Below are 22,352 nucleotides of genomic sequence, written 5' to 3' on the forward strand. Positions count from 1 at the left end.
TTCGTCTATTTCATAAACTTTAGGCAGAGGCACTCCTTGTAATTCCTCCTCGTAAAATGTACCATCAATTACTTCACCATTTAAGTCCTCCAACACATAAACCACTTTCTTTTCCTTATGTATCACATGTTTTATTTTAAATATTTCTACAGTCCACTTTTCTTTGTACCCTTTCTCAAAATGCCGTTTTGCTTTAGTAATGCGCACAGTATCACCTTTTTTATATTTTGCAATGTTAGTATGTGGCATCGGTTTTATTAATTTATTCCAAACTTGTTGAAAAGTGTCCTGGTTCACACTGGCGGGTGGTAATTGATGAGCTCTATGCGGTCTAGAATTATATGCCTGAACAAGATTCGATAGCACATCTATGTATCGGTAAGTCTTCTTGGCTGTAAAATATTTCCACATTCGTTCTTTAAGAGTTCGATTAAAACGTTCCACCACACTTGCTTTAATTTCGGAGTTTTGTGTTGTGAAGAATTTAATATTTTGCTTTTTTAAGTATAACTGAAATGGTCTATTAACAAACTCTGTACCTTTATCTGTTTGTAGACGTAAGGGTCTACGACGTGTAGATGCAAATATTTGCTTAAATGCTTTTATAATGTTTTCACCAGTTTTTGTACGTACAGGCACAGCCCAGGCATAACGACTAAACAAATCAATCACTGTTAAAATATACCTATTACCATCATTATACTTCTGCAGACTGTGCATATCGTTTAAATCAGCTTGCCACTGATCGTCGATATTGAACACTAAATAGGGATTACGTGGAAACTTTTTACGTACAGGCTTATGCAGAGTATAAGTCGATTGTTCTTTTACCCACTGTTGCACTTTGTGTAAAGGAATAGATTTCTTCACAGCTCTCCATAATGCAGTAGCAGTTGAAAACGAGGCAGGGTGTGAAGGGTTAAAATAAATAGCGGCCAGCTTCTTCATATTTTATAATCACACCATCTGTTGACAACTTTACGTTTACGTGGTGGCTCCTCCTCCTCCTCTTCTTCCTCCTGTTTTGGATCGGCGGCAGCGGCAGATGATGTCAGCTTACGAATATATTCTATACGTTGTGGGTTGCCTATATACTCTAAAGGTATATTGGGTTTTGCTAACAGTACAGCAAAGGGTTCCCAACCTGTAGGGGGAATATTTTTCTTGCGATACCTGACAAAATCTGCTATTAGATCTACTATATTAGCTCCAGGAATTAATTTATTATAAATATTAACATTACCACTGTCATCCCAATGAATGTTGGAATTTTGTTTTAATCTACGTAATAAAGGTCTTGCTTTACGCAGACAATTTTCGGGAAGAGTAGATAGCATTTCATCGTCCTCATCCTCCTCCTCCTCCTCCTTCTTAGTACCAACACTAGTTGATGTTGTTGCGGTAGGTTTTTGCACAATGTGTAAATATTTTTGTAACACCTCTTTATAGCGTATCCATTTTTCTTCAACACTCATATTTTTATTATTTAAAATATTTTTCATCTCATCATCTAAATTAGATATAGTTTGATATTGGTGCAATTTTTCTGGTGCAATTAAAACAAGCTTTTGTGCATGCTGCATAATTATTTAATTAAAGTAGATAGTATACCTCCAATAATAGGTGCAAGCAAAGCAGTAAGAAACCCACCTTTTTGTACAATTATTCGTTTTTTCTTTTGTTTTAATGATGGACCTTTTTTCGCTAAATACCTCAATTCCTTTCTATATCTTTTTAATCTATTTTTCTCTTTTTTATTTAACGGAACATTTCCTTGTAATACGTTATAGGAACATTCACAAATAGAACGAATTAATTCGGGATCAGCATTTTGTAAAATTGCTTGGCGTACTTTGGGTTTTGCCTTTGCTAAAAGTTTTAGTAAATGTGCACTCTCTTTGCTAATCATTTTTTTCTTTTTGTAGCTATTATATTAAAATTGAGTATTAAAATATATCAGTTATTGAGATTATTTTTTTACCGGTACATAAACATAATTGTAAGAATCTGAGGGGAAAATTTTTGTTCGAACACGATGTTCGTCGGGAGTGCCCTGTTTTAAATCAAAAACCAAATAACTATGAGGATCTTGTGTTGCGTCCTGATAGGCTTCCTGTACAAATTTTGTGTTACCAGGATATAATTGGCGTGCTAGATAATTAATTTGAGCCTGGTCTCTGGGGTTTTTAAAACATATTATATAATGGCAATTTAATGATATGTCTCGCATACCTTTAGCTTGATGAAACATATTTTGTGTTATAAAAATAACACTTAAATCTCGGTGGTGGCTACCTTTAGTAAAAAAGTCAACAATTCGTGTATCACATTCTCGCATTAAATCGTCAATAATTACCAGATGGGGGCCAGCTTGTGCTGGAAAATCATCTATTTTGGGGAGCCCTTCTTTAAATGTACAACCTGAGGATAGAGTTTCATACAGAGGTTGCCACTCACCATAACACCATACTATATTTTTCCATTTTTCGGCATAATGTTTTAAAAACTCTTTTACAAAATATGATTTACCACACCCAGTGGGACCAGCTATAATACAAGTAAATGGATGTTGAAACTCCATATTCTGTTACACCACAAAATAATTATGAATATAATAACATATTATTATTATTATTACTTTTCAGGCATGTTTACAACTTTACATAATTGAGAACAAGTAATTATGGTCCGCTGAATGCACGGCAAATGAAGCTGGAGTTTTCGCCATGTACAAACACAGAAATTTACCTGACCATTACTATCGTCATCTGACGAGCGAATAAAACACTGACGAATACCTTTAAGAGTATCTGACAATGATATTTTATAATTTTCACTAATGAAAAATTGTGTAGGCAATGAAGAATCTGTAACAGCGTTAAAGTAGTTTTCAATATATGAATAATATGATAGAAAAGTATACCACTCATCAAGTGAAAGACGAATACGATCAGAGTACTTATGTAAAGTGATAATAACAGAAAATTCTCCCTCATCATCGTATGCTATACCAACACATACCTCGAGTTCATTGAAATAATAATAATATTGATTTAAAATTTGATTATCCATTTTTTTACTCTCTACTTAATTAAAAACTATCGTTTCTACTAATACTGTATTTACCCTATCCGATTTCTTTTATAACCGTAGGGAAGTGTATCAAAATTTTCTATTCGTTTCCTTTTACTAGCAGTAACCTGATAGATTTTATGCGCCTCCGGCTTAGTAATCAATTTATAATCTTTAGTACGTACAATTTGTCGACCGAGAGGAACGCTAATAGAAGGCGAATTATTTAAAATCATATCTTTCATTTGTTCAAAGTTAACATATTTTAATGTTTTATTATTCAGTGTGATTCCCTTGATTTTACATACTGTCTTTGTTTTACCATTAAGAGTGTTAACAACGGAATAGCCGTAACATTTCGGGCCACCAGCACAAAATTCTTCGATATATGCATCCGGACCATATTCTGCCAACTCATTCTTCCATTCCCCTAAATGCACTCCTATTTTTAACTGTGGCTCACCAGGCGATTGAGTGTAAATAATACTATCGGTATCATAATATAACACACGCTCGCCAAGTAAATCCAAATAACGAAATAACTCGAGGCGAGCGTGTGTCGTGGTGTATGCGGCGATTATCACGTTAATGTTTTTAGCAGGAGCAATAACGCTCTCATTAACACTCCAGTTGAGCACACGGAATTTGTCGCCGATTGGAATACACGAATTAACCTCAATATTCGGATTTGTTAATTTATCGAAATACTCCTCGGGAGTTTTAATGATAGCGATTTGCTCCATGTTTTCTCTTTGTGCGAACTTACCCCACAGACTGTTTACTCCTAGCTTTGAAATTCGTTTCTTAGGTTTGTTGCGCATAATCTTTTCCCGGTCTAATCGGATACCCTCTTTCTCATAATACTCCTGTATGAACTGGTCTTTTTGTTGTTCGGTGACGCATCCTGCAGGCCAACCGTTACACTCAGTCTTGATCTTCATAAACAGGTTAATGTATTCCGTGAAAAGACCGCCCTCTTTCTTTTCAGCGTCATACATTACAACCTCATAGCTCCACACTTCGTGTTTTTCTAGCACTCTATATCCTTTCTCGACAGCTACCCGCACTTCGTCTACAACCCACACTCCAGTCAAAGCTCTTTCCCATTCCGAATGCCTGCACTCTTCTTCTTCATTCAGAGTGTCCGCGCACGTTCGGCATAAGGGGAACAATAATTTTCCACCACTCCGATAGGGCAGCACCGGGTGGTAGAGATTGGCCGGTGGTAAAATCGAACACTTTATTATTCCCTCAAACGCTGAAATATCGGGACACTCGTCATCACCAACATAAACTTTCGGATGACCCACAGGATATTTTCCCACTTTACAACAGTAAGGATAGAGGGAGATTATATCTGTATACATGATACGTTCTCCCTCTTTCGTCTTTCTGTAGAGTTTCACGTTGTCGACTCTACCGCCATACAGGGCATCCCGCGGGTGAATTGGAGTTTTTTTAGTCATGATGTGGTTTTTTACAAATATACTCACCGGTGGGTGTTCTTTTAAAAACTCACGCCACCGGCATTCCCACATTTCATGAACTATATACCCCAGCTCTTTTAACCGGATAATTTTATTTACACTACTTTCATAACGCATATTAAAAGTAGTGTACGCGTCATTATATATGGGGTTGTCACGGCCTGTGGGGTAACACTCCCTGCACCCGTGAAATAGACACCCTTGGTACTCCCAAACGTGTTCTTCACCATTATAGTCTGCATATCCATCCACTTTATATCCTCCTCTCACCACAACCTCTCGCCCGTTACCAGAATGTTGAATTCGTGTTTTCAATCTGTCGGCCTCGTACACGAGCCATTGAACGGCGCCGACAGATTGATTATCACGCCACCGGTAGCCACTATGTGGGATAATACCAATGGTGTCTGGGTGCAGGAACTTTTTTCGATACATTAAGTTGCACGCGCTGGCAATGCTTATAGTCTCCACGAACGGGTTGACGCCAGATATAGCCTCAAACTCCTTCATGAATTTTACGCAAGCATTGCGCAGCACGTCCACATCGTTCGTACAGTATTTTATAAGTTGTTCTTTTAAAACGAAACCCGTCTCTCCGAGTGTTTCCTTTTCCTCATTGTACCAACGCAAAAACTTCTCTTTCTGTTTCTTTTTCAAACCCTCCACATCGTAATACTCGATAGCCGGTAAAGCACCCCTATACTCCTGATTAGCTTTTGCATTGAACAAATGAGGGAAATGACCCTTCGAGACGGGCAGATCGAACGCGTCGCCTAATTTGGCCAAAGGCATCGGCAAGAAATTTAGACTATCGATAAATTTTAAGTATAAATACTCCATCGATAAAATTTTGCACCCCCGCATAATTATTCGCGGTGTCCACTCTTTATGAAGCATCATTGCACGTAAAATAAAATGGGCGTCGTAGCCCTTTGCGTTATGGGCCACGACGACTATTTTATTTATTTCAGAACGCCTTTGTGCTAAATAGTCTAAAAATTCACCGATGCATTTGTCCCCGTAAAATACATGTGTTCTATCGCCGCATACACCACACCGTTCAGTCTCACTGTTTTTACAACGGTAGCACACCTGTTGGCTGACTAACAAGTTGGGCTCATGCTCAAAAATACCTCCGGCTATCTCTTTGTCTTGGCGGCACTCAATATCGTAAAACACTAATAGCCATTTCTGTGGGGTACGCATTCGGCATGGTTGTATATAACATAAATGGCCTGACGGCATCATATTATTACACCCCGTGCAGAATACCTCCCCACAGACATGTGGATTCCGCCCTTTTTTCACGACGTAGGCTTTACGACATTGAGGACACACCTTCAGAATGGCGCACAATGAAGCCTTATGGTTTTTGAGGCACTGAGGCCCATAAAAACATCTATTGCATTCCCGGCAGTATACTACACGCTCCGTAATTGTGCATGGTGGTCTGTTCTGGCATTTATTGCATAAAGCTTTACACTTCCCTACGTGCCTGTCTTTGGTTTGAAATTTTTTGTGACATTCTTCGCAGTAGTAAACACATGAAAAGGCTGCTGTTAGGCTAGTGATCACGTTATAATGGTTGTTAATATATAACAGATTAATCTGTTTGCCATGACCGTGACCCTCGAAAAATATTTTTTCCCCCGATAACCCATCATACACGGTGATTTTATAGTCCGCTAAATATGCCTGAAATTTTTTTAATTCCGGTATCCCCCCGCCATTCTCTAGGCTAACACCAGCCTTTTCACTTAACTCGGATACCTTTTGAAACATATGTTTTGCGTATTGATGGCAATATCTATCTCTTTCTTTTTTATCATTTTTATGTTCAATAAGCCCTATAGCCACCACCAGAGCTTGACCCAAACAATAGTATTCAGGGTTTTTAATGACTAAAATACCCCTGTTATGTTTTATGTACTCGTTTATGTCAGAAAAATTCTGTTTCACCCGTCCCATACCGATAGGTAATTCGACGTGGTGAAAATAGAGAATAAAGCGATCTTGATATAAGAATGAAGTATTTGATTGAATTACTTTTTCTAACGCACCCCACACATTTTCAGCAGTCATATTATTAGCAGTTCGAAACGACAAATAGAATGGTTTATCTGGGTGATTTTGGTTTATAAAAGTCAACCCTACACGATGATGAGGAGCACACCTCTCATTACATACCGTACCAATTCATTAATACCATTTTCTACCCATTCAAGGGGGTTTTCTCCCTCGGGGGGAGGAGTTAATTCAATTGTCAGTAAATTCCCATTATCTTTAAACTGTCTATAATATTGCTGAGATTCAGATATTATATTAAATCGCTCCATTTTTTTTGCTGTTTATCTAACTTTTAGAATATTGTTGTCTTCCAACTATAGAACACCAATTAGTGTTTTTTCTAATAACCTATTATTCTTAACGTTCAACGATTATTCACTGTAACGCTATATTTTTTTTGCAAAATTCTTCTCGAAAAAATCAGGTATTTGCAAGAAAAAAGTAATTGGGACTGTTCCAACTATAGAACACCAATTAGTGTTTTTTCTAATAGCCTATTATTCTTAACGTTCAACGATTATTCACTGTAAAGCAATATATTTTTTTTTGCAAAATTCTTCTCGGAAAAATCAGGTATTTGCAAGAAAAAAAGTAATTGGGACTGTTCCAACTATAGAACACCAATTAGTGTTTTTTCTAATAGCCTATTATTCTTAACGTTCAACGATTATTCACTGTAAAGCAATATATTTTTTTTGCAAAATTCTTCTCGGAAAAATCAGGTATTTGCAAGAAAAAAGTAATTGGGACTGTTCCAACTATAGAACACCAATTAATGTTTTTCCCAATAACGTATTCTTTCTAAACCTGTAAATAGAAAAAAACGGAATTTTACTTTGCAGATCCACCACCGAAAATTTTGACAAAGTTAAAAAATGCTTATTTTAAAAAAAAATCTATATTCGGCTTATTTTTGGACGCTGTGACGCGTGGTTTTCACGATCGTATTCAACTCGACGTATATTTCAAAAAATAATCTATCTTGGGTGAGGTTATGAGGAACACTTAAAATTCACCACCGAAAATTTTGACAAAGTTAAAAAATGCTTATTTTAAAAAAAATCTATATTCGGCTTATTTTTGGACGCTGTGACGCGTGGTTTTCACGATCGTATTCAACTCGACGTATATTTCAAAAAATAATCTATCTTGGGTGAGGTTATGAGGAACACTTAAAATTCACCACCGAAAATTTTGACAAAGTTAAAAAATGCTTATTTAAAAAAAAATCTATATTCGGCTTATTTTTGGACGCTGTGACGCGTGGTTTTCACGATCGTATTCAACTCGACGTATATTTCAAAAAATAATCTATCTTGGGTGAGGTTATGAGGAACACTTAAAATCCACCACCGAAAATTTTGACAAAATTAAAAAATGCTTATTTTTAAAAAAAAATCTATATTCGGCTTATTTTTGGACGCTGTGACGCGTGGTTTTCACGATCGTATTCAGCACAGCGTATTCTTCAAAAAATAATCGGTCTTGGGTGAGGTTATGAGGAACACTTAAAATCCACCACCGAAAATTTTGAGTTAAAAAATGCTTATTTTAAAAAAAATCTATATTCGGCTTATTTTTGGACGCTGTGACGCGTGGTTTTCACGATCGTATTCAACTCAACGTATATTTCAAAAAATAATCGGTCTTGGGGGTTATGAGGAGCACTTAAAATCCACCACCGAAAATTTTGACAGTTAAAAAATGCTTATTTTAAAAAAATCTATATTCGGCTTATTTTTGGACGCTGTGACGCGTGGTTTTCACGATCGTATTCAGTACAGCGTATTCTTCAAAAAATAATCGGTCTTGGGTGAGGTTATGAGGAGCACTTAAAATCCACCACCGAAAATTTTGAGTTAGAAAATGTTTATTTTAAAAAAAATCTATATTCGGCTTATTTTTGGACGCTGTGACGCGTGGTTTTCACGATCATATTCAACACAACGTATTCTTCAAAAAATAATCTATCTTGGGCGAGGTTATGAGGAACACTTAAAATCCACCACCGAAAATTTTGACAAAGTTCAAAAAATACTTACCATTAATTCGCCAAAAATTCACTTCACTGTTCTCACACACTGCACACGATGTTATCTTTTTGAAATCCGACGAATAACTGACTGAGAACTGCTTCGAACCTCACCCCTTATATAGTGTTCTGCTTTCCTCTGATTGGCTAAAATAAAACTTTTTTTCATTGGAGCAAAATCTACAAGTCAAGTATCTCATTGGCTAAAATAAAACTATTTACTATTGGCTCCAAACAAAAACGACTAAGATATGTGCTAAATATTTTCTAAGTTCATTTTTGGTATCCAAAATTCGTAAAATGGTCCATATCTCGAAAACGGTCAAAAATATCAAAAAAATAATCGAAAAAATCCCCCCGTACCTCACCCCTTGCCGTTTTTAGACATGAAGAACCCATGGAACCATGTTTTAATCTTGTACGCCAAGGGAGGGGGGCCACGGTGACCCCCCAAAAAAACATAACACATTGAAGTGGTGTTTCCCGGCTTTCATAGCATCATTGCTAGAAATACTCCAGACTAATCGTGTAAGTCCATTTTCGGCTGTCCAAAAATCATAAAATGGCCCATATCTCGAAAACGGTCAAAAATATCGAAAAAATAATCGAAAAAATCTCCCCTTTATGAATCCGCTTGCCGATTTTCCACATGAAGAACCATGGAACCATGTTTCAAACTTGTACGACCAGGGTGGGCCAAGTTGCCAAAAAAAAATTCGGATCGTCATATCTCGAAAACGGTGAGAGATAGAAATAAAATTTTAACGGCATTCGATTTAGGATCATCAAATGTATAATCTACCCAAGTTTGGTAAACATCGCCCAACTTTCAACCGGTTTTTTCGAAAATCGAAATTTTTTGCCTCTAATCCGTCATATCTCGAAAGCGGTAAGAGATAGAGCCACATTTTTGACCGGTCTTTCCAGAGGAGTACACATATAGAGAGTTTCAAAAACTCAGAAACCAAATGGGTCGAAATTTTGAAAAAAATTCGAATCGTTATATCGGGAAAACAGTGAGAGATAGAAATAAAATTTTAACCCCATTCGATTTAGGATCATCAAATGTATCATCTGCCTACGTTTGGTAAACATCAGCCAACTTTCAACTTTTTTCGAAAATCGCAATTTTTGACACAGCTTAAAGAACAAGTTTTCAAGGAGTTCCACCGCTTTCTGTTCTCATGTTGAATGAATGGGCTGGAAAATATGCCATACTCTTTATTAGCTCTGCTATGTGTTCGTAAAGTGCTCATAAAAGGGAACGAGTCTTTGTGTAATATGTGCTATGTTATGTGTTCGTAAAGTGCTCATAAAAGGGGACGAGTCTTATGTGGCGCGTGGCATGTGTGCGGTGTACGGCGCAGCAGAGCGTGCGCGTGGCCGACCAATCAGCGTAAAGAGGGAGGGTCCTGCGCCAGCCAATCGGTGCGTACGGGGCGGGGTCCGCTGCCAGCCAATCGGAAGGGGGTCCGCTGCCAGCCAGTCAGCGCAGTAGATAGGAGGTCGTAAAAGAGCGTGACCGGGGGCGTGGCGGGCACCGACCAATCGGCGTGAAGGGGCGTGGCCAACCAATCAGCGTCAGGGGGCGTGGCCGGGGGCGTGGCCTGCGCCGACCAATCAGCGTCAAGGGGGCGTGGCCAACCAATCAGCGTCAAAGGGCGTGGCGGGGTCACGTGACCTGCGCCAGCCAATCAGCGTCCAGGGTTTGCGCATGCGCAGTAGGAGAAAAAACAGCGCCAAGTGACCCCACTCTACTCCTATTATACATTATTCTATAGCGTTACTTCGCTATACGATAATATTGTAAAATTTCTACAGTGTTTTCTGATGTATAGTGGATGTTGGAATCCCCTCACTTATAATATTTTTCTTTCTTTTCAGATTTATTGCTGGCCTTGAAGATGGAAGCTAGACCTTACATTATACTAAAACCAATACTTAACTCCCGGCAGATGAGAAGATCTCTTCATAATATAGTCAAAAGACATAGATCATTAGGAGTGGCAGCGATAGATATTGAGACAGAGCTCTCTACAGCTAAGCCATACAGTGAAGTTCCTGGGCCAAAACCTCTTCCGTTGATAGGCAATACATGGAGGCTGATGCCATTCATAGGTAAGTCTTATTATGACATATGACACAAATGTACTGAATGGGATTGAAAAGTGACTTTGTAAAAGAAACATTTGGTTTAACGTCCCACCATTAAGATGTATGGATTAAAAAAGCAGAGTTTCTCAACCCAATCCGTTAATATATATAAATGTGTGTGTGTGTGTGTGTGTGTGTGTGTATGTGTGTATGTATGTCTGGGTGTGTTTTGTAAGTATATTTAAGATTAACTTCATCATAGGTACAATGATCTTAATAATCATTTTCGTTTGTTTTTGAACGAGTATACGTCCCCAATCGTTCTATATACGCAGCAAAGTCAGTTTTTTTTTAAATAAACTTCTGGTATTTTTTTAAAAAAAAAACCTCATATTATTCAAGAAAGAAACTTTATAAATAAAATCAAAATTCATAATATGTGCAAAATTGTATTAAATGAATTGTCTTCAAGACCTTTGGTATAGTATGTAAATTTAGAAAGTGAGCTGGATAATATCTGTAAAATGGTATTACATGAACTAATAGTTGCTTCCGAGATGTTTTGTATAGCATATAGATTTAGAAAGTGAGCCAGATGGTATCTCCAAAATGCTATTCCATGAATTAGTAATTGCTTTCAATACCCTTTCATATAATATCTAAATTTAGAAAGTGAGCCAGATGATATCTGCAAAATGCTATGCCATGAATTAGTAATTGTTTTCAATACCCTTTCATATAATATCTAAATTTAGAAAGTGAGCCAGATGGTATCTGCAAAATGCTATTATATGAACTAATAGTTGTTTTCAAGACATTTCATATACTATCTAGATTTAGAAAGTGATCCAAATAGTATCTGCAAACTGCTATTCAAAGACATTTTGTATAGTGTCTAAATTTGGAAAGTGAGCCAGGTAATATTTGCAAAATACTACAACATGAACTAATAGTTGTTTCCAAGACATTTTGTATAGCATCTACATTTAGAAAATAAGCCAGATAGTACCTGCAAAACGCTATTACATAAACTAATAGTTTTTTTCAAAACATTTTGTTTAGTATCTAAATTTAGAAAGTGAGCCAGATAGTTCTGCAAAATGCTATTGAAAGAGATATTAATTACTTTTAAGAAAATTTGTATAGTATAAAATTTAGATGCCAACAATTATGACGTTACGGAGACGAACCCAAACTTCTGATATTTTCTTTAATGAAAATTTGACTAAGTGGAAACTCCAAATTTGGTAGCCCGTAATTTGAAATTCAAAAACCTGCTCAATATAATTAGAAAGAAGACATTGTTAGGTAGTCAAAAAATAGAATTGTGCCAATGAAGATTTGCTCCATTTATGAAGTGTTAGGCATAACAACCATTACTTGATTTACCATATATATTTATGTGAAATATAATGTAAAGTCGCAGCATAATATACATAAAAACTTACGTATTCTTGTTACATTATAATTATTATATTTTATAAGTAAAAACCATATAGAAATATAAACGAATACATATATAAATTATGACAATTACTTCACAAACAAGATCTTCTCATTGTAGCCAAAAATATAACCACAGCGTGTTGTTACACTTCTTCTTCTAATCTTCACCAGCATAGACAATACATTTACTTACGAAACATTTTGATGAACCATCTATTTATTGCATTTCATCCTAACAGACATTGTCACACGTCATACTCCATAACTAATGACACATTCGGGGTAGAATTATATCATTACCTCTTAGAATTTAATTTTAAGTACGAATGGAATTAATGTTTCCAGAGTTGAATCTATTTTTTGTAGTCATATTTCACCATATCAAAGTAACACCACTTGCAAACAATTTTAATTCATTTCGAATACATAGAAAAGTGATACCAATTTTTCTAACTAGATGTTGTTTTACTTTTCTCAAGGTCAATATGACATATCAGATGTTGCTACAATTTCTAGGCTGTTCTATGAGGAGTATGGAAAAATTGTGAAGCTGTCAGGGTTGATTGGAAGACCCGATTTGTTGTTTGTGTATGACGTAGACGAAATCAAGAAAGTATACAGAAATGAAGGTCCCACGCCATATCGTCCTTCGATGCCTTGTTTGGTTAATTACAAAAGTGTTGTAAGGAAAGACTTCTTTGGAGATCTGCCTGGAGTGGTTGGGGTGTAAGTAGAAATATTACGAAACATTTTTATATATTTTCGTAGATGCTTTTCTTAATGACTATGTATTGAATTTAAGGAGTATTTAAAAAAAAGACATTAAAAAACAGAAGTGTGTATTAAAAATTACAATAACAACTTCTTTCAATATTTATCAAATGATGTACAATAATCTCATTATCACATTATAAGTGATAGTTGTCGATGCAAATGATTGGATGTGCCTCTTCTCAAGCATGTTTTTTAACGATAGAGTTTATATGTCCATGTATGATTTGATTTTAGCGTCCCTTTCAGCATTGAGACTATATGACACAGCTTACATGGGATACGAATAGTGATGGGTAAATTCCCGGGAAGATATTTTTCGGGAATATTCCCGGGAAGATCCCAAAATGGGAATTTATTCGGGAATTTATGTTCAATCAGAAAGAAAATTGCATTCTATTACTATATTATGATTTCAAAGTTTAATTAATTTTTATATCACAGCATATTATTACTGATGTCCACAGAGGGTTCTTTAAGATCTATATATTCTGAACGGTACTATGTTTCTTTATTAACACTTTATTATATTTAGAGAGTACGCATAAATGTATATTTATTTATATGTTCTATCAATTCAATATGTGTGAAAAAATTATATAGTAACAGTTTAAATTTATATTTAAATGGATTTGCTCAACTTGACTCTATTACTGATATTATGAACACATTAAATTTATAAATCTTATAAAGCAATTAGATTGGGTAAATGCTAGAAGATACATGTCTCACCAATTTATCAACATTTGCGCATACATATTTATGTTTACAAAATTTGCAAGATACTTACTTATCTTGATATTTTAGCACGTAACATTGCCATACACAACCTTTCATTCTACCTATTTCTCGACAATCCATACGTTAATTCACATGTAAAAGAAGTCCGAGTACCTCTTCAGAAATTCGAGTCAGAGAGAGGAGACAGACTGACGTCTATTAGTAATGGTGGTTCAGGGTTTATTAATAGTACTTCATCTCTATTTCTACATAATTCTAAATTACTTTACAAAATGGTTCCTTTTTATCATTTGTAAATTAGTACTTTGCTAATTTTGGCTGTTCTTTAGCATTGGGAGCCAGCTTTTGCACCTACTTTTTGCGATATTCTATTCCGATGCGATTGTTTTATGGTTTCATACGTTAAATTACGTTACCAACATTAAATTCAGACAGCATTGCAGAGCGAGCGTTAGCGAATGAAGGCGGGTTAGAGCTACGCATGGCACGTTGTTTTCTATATTCGTTACCAACAATTCACTTTCTTTTCTCACATAAATCACTTCCACTTACCTTTCCGTTTTGTATAAATCCCCTACTGCCCTAAAAAAAAAAAATGTGTTCGATACTTTCTTGACTACTTGAACATCACTGTCAACTCATTTCTTCCATAAATCATCCTACCTTTTGCTAGTTTTGGCCCCCCAATACTAATTAATTACTCTAATTTAGTGCAAATGGAAATGGAACTTAAAAAATCATATTATTAGTTATATAAAGTATCGTCAAATAATTTTAATTTTTTTAACCTCCAAACTCTTTAAAACATGGAAATAAATCATAATATATTAAAATAAAGCAATTAGTCATATGGTTCTTATAATTTGGAAGATAAAGTAAAGAAATGGAAATAAATTCCTTCCCGGGAATTTATAGGCCAGGGAAAAAACCCGGGAATATTCCCATTTTTAAATTCCTTCCCACCGGGAATATTCCCACTGCCCATCACTAGATACGAACCACATGAGTTCTCACCGGAAATTGAACCCGGATCTTCTACGCCAAAGATGCCACTAAACGCTTAGCCACGAGGGATCTCAAATAAAATTCACGTTACACGGGTTGCCAAGTTGATGGTTTCTCTTTTACTTTGGGCAAACTCATTTGCTGGAAGTTTACCTTTGACGGACATTTTAGGAACCATTTTATAGCAGAATTATTCAGAGAAACTTCTAAATCCATTTTGTATATGAAGTTCGTTCTAATCTCCATATAGCTTTGAGATTATGGATTTACTTTGAATAACAGCTAATCTAGTACGTCAATTAGCTTAATTTCCTCCTAGACTATAAATTTGCTTTAGTAACATTTAGTCTCGGTTCTATTCCAGATCTTATGTGAACTTAGTGCTGAATACTGTTTTAAAATTAACGGAGCTTTTGAGACAGATCTCGGATGGAATTTCCTCCGAAAGTTGACACGATAAATGCAACACTTAGAAATCTCGTATAGAAGTTGTCAACAGTGATACTATAGGTAGAAATTTCCTTCGAAAGTTTTCAGCATTAGTAGTACATTTCCTTTGAAAATTGGTTTCATGAACATACATTTGGAAATTTTCCGGAAAAGTTTGCATTATTGAATATATATTGGGAAATTTCCTTTGAAAATTGCTGGAATTCCCTGAGAAATTTCTTTTGAGAATTCACATCATTAATCCTACGTGTGGAAATTTCCTTTTAAAGAGCTGATGCTATTGATCCTACACAGAGAAGTTTCCTTTGAAAGTTGGCAATTAATGTCTTGCTGAGTAATTTCCTTTGAAGGCTGGTATGAAGTTACATTAGGAAATTTCCTTTGAATATTAGCATCGTTGAAGATACACCGGGAAATTTCCTTTGGAAATTAACATCTTTAATGGTACCCAGGGTAAATTCATTTTGAGAATTGGGATCATTGATGCTGCTCAGGAAAATTTCCTTTGAAAAGTGGCTTCGTGGATACCACACGTGGAAGCTTCCGGTAAGAGTTTACTTTGTGACGACCAGTGACTTTTAACCCACGCCAATTCACATTTTTAGGTCTTATGCCGTTTAGGTGTTACGAATGTTATCCAGAATAATTGGTAAAATGTGAATATTGGAGGAAACAGGGAAACATCGAGAACACATCGATATGATATTGTTAACCAAGAACTCGCGTGGCCTGGGATTCAACTAGGGGTTCGACCTCTACCACTGAGCCATGGTGACCCCTGGTATGATCACATATTGGAATTGTGTCTAATATAACATATATGACATTATATATATACTAGTGTGATGTATTCTGAACTCATAGTAACATCGTGCACGTGGGTTTTCTCGGGGGTTCCCCAGTTTCGTTCCACTTTCATATTCTACTGATTCTCACATCATTATTCACTTGTTTTAATCATCGTGTCCCTTTAACCTGAAGGGCACAATCATCGGACGTTAAACTCAAAGATTTCATTTCATTTCATTCCATTCTTTTTGAACCTGTACTAATGTTTAGAATAGTTTGTCGTTCTCTCAAGAAAGAAGGAAGCGTTTATGAAATCGACTATCATGAATAATTTTTCATGGAAAACTAAGTAAAGTATTCGCTGTTGGTCTGGAAAGAAAGGCAAAGCTAATATACACCGTGCTATTAAAATATAATGGATTGATTTCATAAATTTATATTTTATGAAGAAAAAGTTCTGGTACTTCAAACTTCGAATCAGCATGTTAAGTTTTATTTCCTGTTGTTCAATGGGCCATATATATATTATATCCTATTGATTCTTCAGTGTAACTACGGTTTTTATTTGATTTGGCAATTGTTTTTATAAACGACCACCAATCTGACTTCAACCCCCAACCGGCAGGATCAGGATTTTCTGTCAGAGTTTTGTTCCTTCATTCAATACTAAAATTTAAAAACTACTGTTAACGTTATTAAACTAAAACTAAAATTTACAGAATGCTACTTCATTTGTTGATCTACCACTGAAAGTTGTCGTACTACTAAAGGATGTTAGGTAAATGCTTATAGAATTACCAGTGGCGTATTTAGGAATTTGTTTCGGAAAGGGCTATGCACAACACATGAACAAGCACTTTATTTTTCCTTTTGGGTATGGCAAATTTTAATGAAGTTTTGAATATAACAAATTTATTTCGGGGGCTTAAAACCGATAGCCACCCCCTAAATACGCCACTGAGAATTACTAAATTACTACGTAACGTTGCAAAATACGTAATTTTTAACCGACTCCATGATGCTTCAGTCAGGAATCATATTCCGATCTCCTACGACAAAGGTATATACATGTGCTAATCATATGGCCATGAGGGAGCTTCGGTACAAACGTAATATATCATTTTATTTAAAACGACTCACTTTTACAAACAACAAAATGAAATCCTTCAAGTTTACATTCCACTTCTGTGTCCTATAGGCTTAAGGAGACAGATAATTAATGAAAATGAATGACCATGAAAGAATTGATGGAACAAGGGTATGGAAAGAAATGGGAGAAACCTAAGAGAAAACTCAAGTACAGAATGTTGTCTATCACAAGCTTACATAGCTTAGGATGGAACCAGGAATCTTGCACTAGAAGTGAGAACTGTGATATTGAGCCACTGTATGTTCCATTTAAAAATGTATTCTTTAGTGAAAAAGCAACGAAATCTTAAAGTTTTACGTCCCACGTTTCTGCCAGCTAGACTAAAGGAGACAATGATGATGAGAAATGAACAAAAGGGTGGAAGGAAGAAAGTGCGAGGAAAGAGGAGAACCCTTAAGAGTATGATTGTCACTGTTAGGAATACGAGTGTCACTGTTAAGAGTATGATTGTCACTGTTGGGAATACGATTGTCACCGTTAGGAATACGAGTGTCACTGTTAAGAGAATGATTGTCACTGTTGGGAATATGATTGTCACTGTTAGGAATACGAGTGTCACTGTTAAGATTATGATTGTCACTGTTGGGAATATGATTGTCACTGTTAGGAATACGAGTGTCACTGTTAAGAGTATGATTGTCACTGTTGGGAATACGATTGTCACTGTTAGGAATACGAGTGTCACTGTTAAGAGTATGAAAATGAAAATGCAATGAATCTTTAAGTTTTACGTCACCTAGGATAAAGGAGACGGTGATGATGAGAAATGAATGAAATGGTGGAATGAAGGAAGTTAAAGGAAACGGGAGAACCTCAACAAACCCACACACACGGTGTGTGCCCACCACAAAATTTACTTGGCGCGAGCTAGGATCGAACCAAGGACCCTATGTGCCAGAGGTGAACGCTCTACCACTGAACCACCCCGGCCCATGTAGATTCTCTAGTGTCGAAGGAAATGACCACTTCAACATTTCAATGTTCCAACATATCAAACCACTGGAAAATGTTGCGCTCATTGGGAAAGAAAATATAATACCTTAATGGCCATCACCTAGAAAGATACTTGCTCCCAACTAGGTAAAGCATCTGACAATTGGCTATACTGTAGTTTCTGTGTCATGTAGGGGTCTCCATGGGCCTCGATCCTGGATGGGGGACGGAGCCTACCAGCCAAAGTTTGATTGTAGTCCCCAAAATTTGGAAATACAGTAGGAAGTCGAAAATCCGAACTAATTGGGACCACAGACAGTTCGAATTTTCGAAAATGACCATGAAAATCCCATTTAGGCGTAAATATACTGTACGCCATGATACAGTGGTTGTATAGTACGTACAGTAATTACAATACCGGACGTAAAGCTACTTACATTTAATGTTTGTGAGTAACCTCCTCGTACACTAAATTACATTGTTCTTGTAACTCACACTTAAAACCTAACTTGTATAGGCCTAAAGGAAAATAAAAATATGTATGTCAAACAATTACATATGAATGAGCTTTTGTAAAAACACTGACCTCGCACAATGCCGACGGACAACCCTATTGTTTGTTTATCGCTAGCGCTACGACAAAATGCAAAATGCTTCTAGGGACCGCGTTCGGATTTTTGACATCCTACTGTACTATTGTTGCGTGAATCCTTGGCGCGAATATTTCCTTCACTGTATGACGCTAAAACACACATTCCTTATACGGCTATCGGCACCGCTGATTATTTCCATGTTTGAACGGAAAAACAGAGTTTCAGTTATGTAAATAGTAGTCACATATTCCACGCAAAAATAACTGCAATAACGAAATTTTCGTATAAAAAGTATGAAATACTCTAATGTTTATAAAACATTTATTAATCTGTTGTGAGAAGTAGGGTGTTTATTCACATGAAATACACGATTAAGGACAATAACATTCAAAGATCAGCTTTTTCCTAAAGAATGAAATTTTTTCAATTAAATTCGGTCCAAAACAAACAAATACCTAAGGAAAAAGGTACAACGATATTATTATCGTTATTTCTTCCGTAAACGCCACGTACTGTCAATCTGAGGACTATAGTTATGGGCTTTTCTCTCTTCTGTAGTGATGCAATATCGTATATATTACTACTTTATTAATTTTGCAGACTAGTGTTACAAAAATCATTGCCAGACATAGGAATCATCATTCTTTCCTTAGTGATTTGCAAATATCTTGTTTGCTTGTAACAACCAATTCGTATGATAGTTGATAGCCAGCCCTGTACAGCCACTTACATAAGTGCTTGGACTCCTGACTGTTATAATTCCATTACTTGGAGTCCAGGTCATTTGCAGTTGTAACAACGCCTGGACAAATGCAACCCAACTTACACGTATTTTTATCGGCACTGACAGCAGTTGGTAGCACTGAGTCAAATCTTTATGCAAGTAAAATTGTGAGTAGATGACGCACGAAACATTTTTCCATTCTGAGAACAATCTCTCTGGTTCAGAGCGTGTTGTTCAATGAACATCACATGTTAATTTCAATATTGTTGTGTATGTAATGAATGTGTATGTAATATATTCAAAGAAATAAAAACACTGATTTCACTTGAATCAGAAAATGTTTGAAAGTAGACGAAAATATGAAATCTAGAACAACTGCTGCAAATAAGTTTGTAAATCACTGTCTCCATTGACAGACCTTCTCCAATTCTCCTTATTCCAACATCTTTTTCTTTCTAAGGAAGAGAAGATCTTGCTTGTCACACTGAGTATGCATTGAAATTGAAATTGAAATTGAAACAGAAACACTTGAAAAACTTTTAGCCTGGCCGGGTTTCGAACCCGAGTCTAGAGAATAGACGGTCAATGAAATAACCACTCACCTACCGAGTCACTTAACCTTCCACCCAAGATAATACTTAGTTAAAATCGTTTCATGGAAAAATATAAAGATACTAATGCTTGTGTGAGTGTCAAAATGACTTACTCGAGATTTCCTTGTTTAACTTAAAACCAAGTTATGTAGACGTTTATCAATGAGGAAAATATCACGAAACGTTCTTAAAGTTGAGGCTAGTCACCGGTTGCAGGAATGGTCCCGATTTACATTACATTTCGTCTTTACCATAACTTCTAATTTCTAAAGACAGAAATTATTTTCACATTCTTTGAATTGTATCAACACGTGTAGAAATAGACAGTTCTATGTTTATGTTCCATAACTAGACCTTTATTGTCTTATATTCATATGAATAATTTGTGGCAAATTGAGACGGTGTCACTAGCCGAGTGATCTCGGGCGTGCGGCTTCTGATCATGAGGTGCAATCCACTAGGTGTTCAAATTCCCATGAAGAGCAACGTCGGAATTTTAACTGTCCTCAGTATTTCTGTGTTCGTGTCCCTGTAGTGTTTGGAATACGTCGAAAGGACATGAGGTGCCAGTGGCGAACAATACTCCCGTAGGGGCGATTTATTTTTTAAAATAATGTGAAAGCAGGAAACTCCTATTGCAGCTACGTGAGTTCAAAACCCGTCCTGGGAATTATCAATTCTTCTGAATGGGAAGATAATGTTTATGTAATTGGTATTGTAATTATGTTATTCTTTATTATTATTATTATTATTATTATTATTATTATTATTATTATTATTATTATTATTATTATTATTATTACCACAGAAGGAAATAAAAGGTAACATAGTAGAAGGTATTCATAGGAACACAAAAGATATACAATATGTCAGATGTTTCTTAGGTTTACACATTAACGCAATAATATTATTACATTTATAGATTTACAGATAGAATTATCATTTTATGACAATAATAAATAGAATATAAATATTTGTTAGCTGATAATAATAATGCATTTTGTTTCGCCCTTCTTCTAGGTAGAAAGGTGAGATGACATCTTAAATAGGATCATTCCCGTGACTAGCGTTGTAAGTTCGATCACTATTTGCAATTTGTGCACAGCTAGGAAATATTCCTTGGAACTCATTTTTGGCTCATACCACAGCAGTAAACTCGTGTTTACCCCTTATGTATTCATCAATTCTTGTCCAAACACGTTACATTCCCATACAGTTACGAATGAAGGTTGATACGGATGACGTAATTTTGTGTTGTTGGCATTTCACCCGTGAAGGAAGTCGTCTTAACTCTTAGACCCAGAGAAATTGAATATTTTTCATGCTAGTATACATCAGAAGTATCAATATTGCGAATTATAAAAATTTCGTTAATTGCCACAGCCGAAATCGAACTCTCGTCCCCAACATTATGAAGCTAACGCTAAATCTACTACTCTAAAATATTACTGTTCTGATATAAGAAAAATCTGAATGTGCTCTGAATTCAGCAATTACACACTTTTACGATTCCAGTGTAATAATGCTGAAACTTTCTGATTTCAGTCGTTATAAAATAGTAAATTATTATGCAGAAAGAATAGTACATAGAAGTAAACTTTAAATTGACAGCTAATATGTACAAAGGCGCTACCATATGCTCATGCCTCTGGCCCTGATTTTTCACAGCACGGCATTACAGAGTTAATTAATTTAACAAACCTTCCTCGGTACCTTGTTTCCTATTTTTACACGTTTCACTCAATTTTACAGTTTCTTCACTAACTCTTTAAGAAAGGGAGAAAAACACAGAAACATGGAGGACAGTAAAAATCACAAACCCTATTCTCTCGTTCTTCCCTTGCCTGAAGTAAAACAATAAAATATGGTGAAGATGCAATTTTTGGTTTTCCATCTTCTATGTTGTAAAATACAGAGTTGGAGTTGGTCAGAGGGTCAAATGGATCGAGTTTTCTGAGTGGGTCAGTGGATCGTGGGTGTAACCCACTACGACCCAATCACCCACCGTGACTAAATATGACCCATCACTCACTATAACCCACTCTAATCCACCGACCTATTCTGCTCTCTTCATTGTAGACAGCTTCTTCTGAACAGCATATTTTTCACCCTCCACCCCTGCCATAGAATCTAAAAACACGTTTCTGATTGGTTGCTGCTTGAGATTGTCCAAACCTTCTGGTGTATGTATTGTGTATTATCGTAGAAATAAAAGAAAGTTTGTCCTTTGTTGGAATTGAAGAAGAAAATTGCAGAAGCAGTTGAAGTTAAATTTATATAATGGCAGTCAAGGTGGAACAAAACGGGCCCTGCATGGCTTCTAACCCGCTCCTCCTTGTCCTCCTCCTCCTACTACTACTTATACTGTGGATTCGTATAGTAAAACTGCACACGTAACCTAATCA

General features: G+C 36.0%; 1 protein-coding gene across 1 annotated transcript in view; it reads left to right on the top strand.

Moving 5' to 3' along the window:
• The window catches only part of LOC145669654 (putative cytochrome P450 301a1, mitochondrial), a 106,998-nt gene that overhangs the window by 46,170 nt on the left and 38,476 nt on the right, over positions 1-22,352 (top strand). Inside the window, exons 2-3 of the mRNA XM_081737906.1 lie at positions 10,543-10,776; positions 12,678-12,924. Coding sequence (XP_081594032.1) covers positions 10,563-10,776; positions 12,678-12,924 — 461 coding nt within the window. The 5' untranslated portion in view covers positions 10,543-10,562. The remainder of the gene's footprint in view (positions 1-10,542; positions 10,777-12,677; positions 12,925-22,352) is intronic.

This window comes from Thermobia domestica, chromosome 14, assembly GCF_964235325.1.
Source record: "Thermobia domestica chromosome 14, izTheDome1.hap1.1, whole genome shotgun sequence".
Classification (NCBI taxonomy): domain Eukaryota; kingdom Metazoa; phylum Arthropoda; class Insecta; order Zygentoma; family Lepismatidae; genus Thermobia; species Thermobia domestica.